Below are 9909 nucleotides of genomic sequence, written 5' to 3' on the forward strand. Positions count from 1 at the left end.
CCAGCAGTAGTGTAACTACGGTTTCCAGCAGTAGTGTAACTACGGTTTCCAGCAGTAGTTCAACTACGGTTTCCAGCAGTAGTTCAACTACGGTTTCCAGCAGTAGTGTAACTACGGTTTCCAGCAGTAGTGTAACTACGGTTTCCAGCAGTAGTGTAATTACGGTTTCCAGCAGTAGTGTAACTACGGTTTCCAGCAGTAGTGTAACTACGGTTTCCAGCAGTAGTGTAACTACGGTTTCCAGCAGTAGTGTAATTATGGTTTCCAGCAGTAGTGTAACTACGGTTTCCAGCAGTAGTTCAATTACGGTTTCCAGCAGTAGTGTAATTACGGTTTCCAGCAGTAGTGTAACTACGGTTTCCAGCAGTAGTGTAATTATGGTTTCCAGCAGTAGTGTAACTACGGTTTCCAGCAGTAGTGTAACTACGGTTTCCAGCAGTAGTTCAATTACGGTTTCCAGCAGTAGTGTAATTACGGTTTCCAGCAGTAGTGTAATTCCGGTTTCCAGCAGTAGTTCAACTACGGTTTCCAGCAGTAGTGTAACTACGGTTTCCAGCAGTAGTGTAATTATGGTTTCCAGCAGTAGTGTAACTACGGTTTCCAGCAGTAGTGTAATTACGGTTTCCAGCAGTAGTGTAATTCCGGTTTCCAGCAGTAGTTCAACTACGGTTTCCAGCAGTAGTGTAATTATGGTTTCCAGCAGTAGTGTAACTACGGTTTCCAGCAGTAGTGTAACTACGGTTTCCAGCAGTAGTGTAATTACGGTTTCCAGCAGTAGTGTAACTACGGTTTCCAGCAGTAGTGTAATTATGGTTTCCAGCAGTAGTGTAACTACGGTTTCCAGCAGTAGTGTAATTACGGTTTCCAGCGGTAGTGTAATTCCGGTTTCCAGCAGTAGTGTAATTATGGTTTCCAGCAGTAGTGTAACTACGGTTTCCAGCAGTAGTGTAATTCCGGTTTCCAGCAGTAGTTCAACTACGGTTTCCAGCAGTAGTGTAATTATGGTTTCCAGCAGTAGTGTAATTCCGGTTTCCAGCAGTAGTGTAATTCCGGTTTCCAGCAGTAGTGTAATTATGGTTTCCAGCAGTAGTGTAACTACGGTTTCCAGCAGTAGTTCAACTACGGTTTCCAGCAGTAGTGTAACTACGGTTTCCAGCAGTAGTGTAATTATGGTTTCCAGCAGTAGTGTAATTACGGTTTCCAGCAGTAGTGTAATTACGGTTTCCAGCAGTAGTGTAATTACGGTTTCCAGCAGTAGTGTAATTATGGTTTCCAGCAGTAGTGTAATTACGGTTTCCAGCAGTAGTGTAATTACGGTTTCCAGCAGTAGTGTAATTATGGTTTCCAGCAGTAGTGTAATTATGGTTTCCAGCAGTAGTGTAATTACGGTTTCCAGCGGTAGTGTAATTCCGGTTTCCAGCAGTAGTGTAATTATGGTTTCCAGCAGTAGTTGAATTACGGTTTCCAGCAGTAGTGTAATTCCGGTTTCCAGCAGTAGTGTAACTACGGTTTCCAGCAGTAGTGTAACTACGGTTTCCAGCAGTAGTGTAATTATGGTTTCCAGCAGTAGTGTAATTCCGGTTTCCAGCAGTAGTGTAATTCCGGTTTCCAGCAGTAGTGTAACTACGGTTTCCAGCAGTAGTGTAACTACGGTTTCCAGCAGTAGTTGAATTACGGTTTCCAGCAGTAGTGTAATTCCGGTTTCCAGCAGTAGTGTAACTACGGTTTCCAGCAGTAGTGTAACTACGGTTTCCAGCAGTAGTGTAATTATGGTTTCCAGCAGTAGTGTAATTCCGGTTTCCAGCAGTAGTGTAATTCCGGTTTCCAGCAGTAGTTCAACTACGGTTTCCAGCAGTAGTGTAACTACGGTTTCCAGCAGTAGTGTAACTACGGTTTCCAGCAGTAGTGTAACTACGGTTTCCAGCAGTAGTGTAACTATGGTTTCCAGCAGTAGTGTAATTCCGGTTTCCAGCAGTAGTGTAACTACGGTTTCCAGCAGTAGTTCAACTACGGTTTCCAGCGGTAGTGTAACTACGGTTTCCAGCGGTAGTGTAACTACGGTTTCCAGCGGTAGTGTAACTACGGTTTCCAGCAGTAGTGTAACTACGGTTTCCAGCAGTAGTTCAACTACGGTTTCCAGCAGTAGTGTAATTATGGTTTCCAGCAGTAGTGTAACTACGGTTTCCAGCAGTAGTGTAACTACGGTTTCCAGCAGTAGTGTAATTATGGTTTCCAGCAGTAGTGTAACTACGGTTTCCAGCAGTAGTGTAACTACGGTTTCCAGCAGTAGTGTAACTACGGTTTCCAGCAGTAGTGTAATTACGGTTTCCAGCAGTAGTGTAACTACGGTTTCCAGCAGTAGTCAGCGCTACTTTGTTATGTTTTGACTGATTCATAATATACTGTATGTGTTATAGTCTATGAGAGGCTACAGACGATCTGATTTGCTCAGTGCTGATCCTCAAGTGAAGTGGCGTTTGGTGGACTAAGCACGTGCAGTAAAGTGTTCTCTCTCGTCTAGGGACCCACTTCAACTCTGAATATGCTGACATTTAGCTCCCTTCGCAAGACGGACGATACGAAAGTCCACCAGCAGGAGGTTGTGTGTGTGTGTGTGTGTGAGTGAGTGTTTATGTGTGTGTGTGTGTTTGTGTGCGTGTTTGTGTATGTGTGCTGTTTTAAATATTCACAGTGAGAGATTATATGAATAATGTATGATGGCATTTGCATGCTAAGATGCTAAGGCCCGTCCTGTGTCAGAATGGAGGATACAGTGAAGTCACTGTGACCATGTACACCAATACAGTTATCCTCAAGGTTACACACTGATACACACTGTTAGGGCACTGGGGTTTTACATAGACGTGAAGAACTGGGCTGCATTGAAGGTGTGTGCCAGGCCTAAACTCAGTTAGTGTCTACAGTACTGCAAATAAAACTTTGAGGAAGGGAGAATGTTTAATGTGTACACATATAGGAGAGTTTAGAGTGCAACACATGGAGAAACACATTCGTGTACCGTTTGTTGTCAGATATATCAATTAATGAAGGCGTTTCTTTGTTTACCTTGTCCGACCTTCATGATAACTTTCATGGCCCTGGTCTTACAGACTCCTCCCTCTCTGTTCTCCAGGCCTTCGACTGAACCATTGGACGTGGCTGGAAGAGAGAGAGAGAGATAGGGAGAGCGAGAGAGAAATCAAAACAGGAACATTTTACATCTGGCAAGAAGTTAATATGGAAATTATCTCAACAACAAAAAATGTCCCCATGTGTGCTACCTATATCCCCCCAATAGATTCCCCATACTTTAACAATGACAGCATTGACAAATGGTTTGATGAAGAATGCAAAAACCTAAGAAAGAAATTGAGAAACCTATCCAACCAAAAACATAGAGACCCAGAAAACCTGAGCCTAACGCCTTCACTATATTGAGTCACTAAAACAATACAGAAATACACTACGGAAAACGAAGGAACAGCATGTCAGAAATCAGCTCAATGTAATTGAAGAATCCATAGAATCAAACCACTTCTGGGAAAATTGGAACACACTAACAACCACACAAAGAGTTATCTATCCAAAACAGAGATGTGTGGTTAACCTGTTTGGGCTGCAGGGGCAGTATTGAGTAGCCTGGATAAAAGGTGCCCATTTCAAACGGCCTCGTACTCAATTCTTGCTCGTACAATATGCATATTATTATTACTATTGGATGGAAAACACTCTCTAGTTTCTAAAACCGTTTGAATTATATCTGTGAGTAAAACAGAACTCATTTTGCAGCAAACTTCCTGACAGGAAGTGGAAAATCTGAAATCGATGCTCTGTTCTAGGGCCTGCCTATAAATGTGCTTGATATATATTAGTATACATGCACTTCATACGCCTTCCACTAGATGTCAACAGGCGTGTGAGAGAAGAAATGGAGTGTATAACATGATCTGAGGTCGAATAAAAGCTCTTGGCATGACGTGACCCCAATTTCCTGTTTTCTGGAACGCGCGAGAAGGGACCGGGTATTGCCTTCTGTAAAGCTGTCGTTATAGACGACTAATATCTCCGGCTTTGATTTTATTTGATAAATGTGACAATATCATCGTAAAGTATGTTTTTTCAATATAGTTTTATTAGATTATTGAATTTTTTTCGGGACGTTAGGTGTGTTGCTTTGTCTGCGTTTGTTCACGAAGGAGAGCTTCGCGCCACTTTGCTAGCTTTCCGTGCTAATTGACTGGAGAAGAGGACATTCTAAAACCAAACAACGATTGTTCCCGACAAAGGACCCCTTGTACAACATTCTGATGGAAGATCATCAAAAGTAGGACCCATTTTATGATGCTATTTCATATATCTGTCGAACATGTGAACTAGTAGTTTGCGCCCAGATTTTGGGCACTCTCTCGCTATAACTAAGCTGGATGTCGTAATGAAGTTATTTTTAGAATTCTAACACAGCGATTGCATTAAGAACTAGTGTATCTATCATTTCCTATACAACATGTATTTTTTAGTAACGTTTATGAATAGTTATTTGGTCAGAATAGTTGAGTGTCATAAAAATATCCGCACATTCTGGGAAAAAGATGCTACGTTAGCACAATGTATAACCACTGATTTCAGCTCTAAATATGCACATTTTCGAACAAAACATAAGTGTATGTATAACCTGATGTTATAGGACTGTCATCTGATGAAGGTTTATGAAGGTTAGTGAAAATTAATATCTTTTGCTGGTTTGTTACGATCGCTAACTTTTGCTGCTGGTAAATGGCTTGTGTTTCTGGCTATTGTGGTAAGCTAATATAATGCTATATTGTGTTTTCGCTGTAAAACACTTAAGAAATCGGAAATATTGTCTGGAATCACAAGATGCTTGTCTCTCATTTGCTGTACACCATGTATTTTTCAGAAATGTTTTATGATGAGTATTTAGGTATTTCACGTTGGTGTCTGTAATTACTCTGGCTGCTTCGGTGCTATTTGTGACGGTAGCTGTGATGGTAGCTGCAATGTAAAACTGATTTATACCTCAAATATGCACATTTTTCGAACAAAACATAGATTTATTGTATAACATGTTATAAGACTGTCATCTGATGAAGTTGTTTCTTGGTTAGTTTGGTTGGTTCTTGGTTAGTTAGGTTGGTTTTGTGCATGCTACCTGTGCTGTGAAAAATGTCTGTCCTTTTTTGTATTTGGTGGTGAGCTAACATAAATATACGTGGTGTTTTCGCTGTAAAACATTTTAAAAATCGGACATGTTGGCTGGATTCACAAGATGTTTATCTTTCATTTGCTGTATTGGACTTGTTAATGTGTGAAAGTTAAATATTTCTAAAAAATATATTTTGAATTTCGCGCCCTGCACTTGAGCTGGCTGTTGTCATAAGTGTACCGACATCGGGCTTCCAGCCCAAAGAAGTTAAACCACTTCTCCAATATTTTATGATCTATAACAAAAGAACAAACAGCAAAAACATATACATGATAAATTAGAAATCTTATAATCATCTATTAAAGACTACCAGAACTGTCACGACTTCCGCCGAAGTTGGTCCCTCTCCTTGTTCGGGCGGCGTTCGGCGGTCGACGTCACCGGCCTTCTAGCCACCGCCGATCCACTTTTCATTTTCCATTTGTTCTGTCTTTGTCTTATCACACCTGGCTTCACTCAACCAATGACTTGTTTATTATTTAACCCTCTGTTCCCCATGTTGTGTTTGTGAGTGATTGCTCATTGTAATTCGGTCCGTGTTTGTGGGCTATCATTGTTGCCTTGTATATTTGTATTTTTTGAGTAAAGTACTTTAATCACTCATATCTGCTGTCCTGCGCCTGACTCCCTACACCAGCCACACCTAGGACCGCTACAAGAACCCACTGGATTCTCCAATTACATTGAATGAACTACAGGACAAAATACAAACCCTCCAACCCAAAAAGGACTGTGGTGTTGATGGTATCCTCAATGAAATTATAGAATATAGAGACCACAAATTCCAATTGGCTAAACTTTAACTCTTTAACATCATCCTCAGCTCTGGCATCTTTTCAAATATTTGGAACTAAGGACTGATAACCTCAATCCACAAAAGTGGAGACAAATTTGACCCCAATAACTACCGTGGGATATGCGTCAACAGCAACCTTGGGAAAATCCACTGCATTAATATTAACAGCAGACGTGTACATTTCCTCAGTGAAAACAATGTACTGAGCAAATGTCAAATTGACTTTTTTCTAAATTACTGTACGACAGAGCACGTACTCATCCTGCACACCCTAATTGACAAACAAACAAACCAAAACAAAGGAAATGTCTTCTCATGCTTTGTTGACTTCCAAAAAGTTTATGACTCAATTTGGCATGAGGGTCTGCTACACAAATTGATGGAAAGTGGTGGGGAAAAAACATACGACATCATAAAATCCATGTACACAAACAACAAGTATACGGTTAAATTTAGCAAAAAACACACATTTCTTTACACAGGGCCGTCGTGTGAGACAGGGATGCAGCTTAAGCCCCACCATCTTCAACATATATATCAAGAAATTGGCGAGGACACTAGAACAGGCCTCACCCTACTAGAATCTGAAGTTAAATAACTACTGTTTACTGATGATCTGGTGCTTCTGTCCCCAACCAAGGAGGGCCTACAGCAGCACCTAGATCTTCTGCACAGATTCTGTCAGACCTGGGCCCTGACATTAAATCTCAGTAAGAAAAGAATAATGGTGTTCCAAAAAAGGTCCAGTTGCCAGGACCACAAATACAAATTCCATCTAGACACTGTTGCCCTAGAGCACACAAAAAAATGATACATACCTCGGCCTAAACATCAACGCCACAGGTAACTTCCACAAAGCTGTGAACGATTTGAGAGACAAGGCAAGAAGGGCCTTCTATGCCATCAAAAGGAACATAAAATTTGACATACCAATTAGGATCTGGCTAAAAATACTTGAATCAGTTATAGAAAACAATTAACCTTATGCTTGTGAGGTCCTGGGTCCGCTCACCAACCAAGAATTTCACAAAATGGAAAAAACACCAAATTGAGACTGCATGCAGAATTATGTAAAAATATCCTCCGTGTACGTAGAACACCAAATAATGCATGCAGAGCAGAAGTAGGCCGAAACCCGCTAATTATCAAAATCCATAAAAGAGACGTTAAATTCTACAACCACCTGAAAAGGAAGTGATTCCCAAACCTTCCATAACAAAGCCATCACCTACAGAGAGATTAACGTGGAGAAGAGTCCCTTAAACTTTGTGTAGTCTTAACATTCTGTATACTCCCCTTGTCACAAGGGTAAAAAATTATCCGCCTTCACTAAACCCCTAAAATAAAGCAGCTTAATTGAATTTTAAACCCCAAATCTATTTTGCATGAAGAAACAACCGGTCATTCAACACAAACTTTGTGAAAGTCTTGGATTTCCCTCTTCACAATGCAGAAAGACTGCATTTAATCCTCTCGGTTTGTTTTACAACACATCTGTCATAATTGTTTTCTTTACTGAAGTAAAGGTTTATTATTATTATTATTATTGCTTAAGGTACTGCATAGGTGTAAAAACATTTTTTGCAAGAGATAGCACTTGTATAGCCTAAGAAAGTAGCAGAAATGTGCAGAAAGTAGTTTTGAATACATTTTATTGAAGGGAAACAATAAGTCTTGAACTTTTTTGGCAACATAGCAATATATTCTTATATACAGTCGTGGCCAAAAGTTTTGAGAATGACAAATATTAATTTCCACAAAGTTTGCTGCTTCAGTGTCCTTAGATATTTTTGTCAGATATTACTATTGTCACAATTCCAATAGTGGTGATGAAGGAGTCAGGCGCAGAGAGCAGGGTAGTGAGTAGCAAGTGGATTTAATATTCCAAAAAGATATATAACGAGACGGCAACGCCACACATCCAAGGGCGCGTCAAGTCCAAAACAAACAGGACAAAATCCACAGCGAACAGACACCACAAGAAAATACGACACCACAAACAGAAAAACAAGCCCGCACAAAAGTCGGCGGGCCAACTGGGTTTAAATAGCCCACAATAAACCTAAACACAAAACAGGTGCAACAAATCAGACAAAACTAAATGAAACAGAAAAGGGGATCGGTGGCAGCTAGTAGGCCGGAGACGACGACCGCCAAGCGCCGCCCGAACGGGAAGAGGCACCATCTTCGGCGGGATTCGTAACAACTATGGAATACTGAAGTATAATTACAAGCATTTCATAAGTGTCAAAGGCTTTTATTGACAATTACATGAAGTTGGTGCAAAGAGTCAATATTTTCATTATTGACCCTTCTTTTTCAAGACCTCTGCAATCCGCCCTGGCATGCTGTCAATTAACTTCTGGGCCACATCCTGACTTATGACAGCCCATTCTTGCATAATCAATGCTTGGAGTATGTCAGAATTTGTGGGTTTTTGTTTGTCCACCCGCCTCTTGAGGATTGACCACAAGTTCTCAAAGGGATTAAGGTCTGGGGAGTTTCCTGGCCATGGACTCAAAATATCGATGTTTTGTTCCCCGAGCCACTTAGTTATCACTTTTGCCTTATGGCAAGGTGCTCCATCATGCTGGAAAAGGAATTGTTCGTCACCAAACTTTTCCTGGATGGTTGGGAGAAGTTGCTCTCGGAGGATGTGTTGGTACCATTCTTGATTCATGGCTGTGTTCTTAGGCAAATTTGTGAGTGAGCTGATGAAACCAAGATTGTGGTTGGCACAGTTAGAAAGAACAAGCCTGAGCTCCCCCCTGAGAGACACATATTTCCCTCAGATTACACAGACCCACAAAGAATTCGAAAACAAATCACATTTTGATAAACTCCCATATCTACTGGGTGAGATGCCAGTGTGCCATCACAGCAGCAAGATGTGTGACCTGTTACCACAAGAAAAGGACAACCAGTGAAGCACAAACATAATTGCAAATACAACCCATATTTATTTATTTTCCCTTTTGTACTTTAACTATTTGCACATAATATGACATTTGAAATGTCTTTATTCTTTTGGAACTTTTGTGAGTGTAAATTTTTTTATTTGACTTTTGTTTATCCATTTGACTTGCTTTGGCAATGTAAACATATGTTTCCCATGCCAATAAAGATAAGTGATTATTACAGAGTCAAACATAGAAAGGAGCAACAAGATATTCCAAGCTTAAAATACTAGATCAATAATTGTGAGTCTCTGAATGATCACAGACACATCTTGCTTCATAAACAAATGAGGATGACCAGGGCACAATCTATATTCAGACGTCACATAATGGAAGGAGCCTTCGCTGAGCTCCCCAACCCTGAAACCTCAAGACTACCAACGCTCTTCACATAATCGTCTACTTTTTCCATCCGATTTCTCCTCTTTCTCTGGGTTTTAACTTCCCAGGGCAAGGTTAGACTAAAATGAGCTCTTTGAAGATGGAGCTCAAAGCAGCCTGAATAATCTGGCTGAAGGAGAGCGAGAGAGAGGGGGCGAGATAGAGAGAGAGAGAGAAGGGGAGAGATAGAGAGAGAGAGGGAGAGAGATATATATATATATATATATATATATATATAGAGAGAGAGAGAGAGAGAGAGAGAGAGAGAGAGAGAGAGAGAGAGAGAGAGAGAGAGAGAGAGAGAGAGAGAGAGAGAGAGAGAGAGAGAGATGCTCTGAGTTTTATATCCACTCAGGGACATTTAAATCCTCTCTATGTAAACTCACTTCTGTCATCTAAATGTCTACTTCCTGACTTCAGAGGAACCAGCATAACTGATGTTGAGGAGGATAAGTTACCCCAGGGTCGGGTTTAGGTGAGGGGGTGGGGGATGGGGGGTGGGGGGTTGGGGGTGCCCCCTTCAAAAAGGCCTTTTAAAACATCCCCTTTAATAT

At 40.8% G+C, this 9909-nt stretch overlaps 1 protein-coding gene across 1 annotated transcript in view; it reads right to left on the reverse strand.

Moving 5' to 3' along the window:
- Nucleotides 1–2918: 2918 nt before the first annotated feature.
- LOC120034767 (ephrin-B1-like) overlaps nt 2919–9909 on the reverse strand; it is a 68019-nt gene continuing 61028 nt past the window's right edge. Inside the window, exons 3-4 of the mRNA XM_038981369.1 lie at nt 3067–3159; nt 2919–2938 (exon numbers count right to left, since the gene is read on the reverse strand). Of these exons, the coding sequence (XP_038837297.1) occupies nt 2919–2938; nt 3067–3159 (113 nt within the window). The remainder of the gene's footprint in view (nt 2939–3066; nt 3160–9909) is intronic.

Source organism: Salvelinus namaycush, chromosome 42, assembly GCF_016432855.1.
Source record: "Salvelinus namaycush isolate Seneca chromosome 42, SaNama_1.0, whole genome shotgun sequence".
Taxonomy (NCBI): Eukaryota; Metazoa; Chordata; class Actinopteri; order Salmoniformes; family Salmonidae; genus Salvelinus; species Salvelinus namaycush.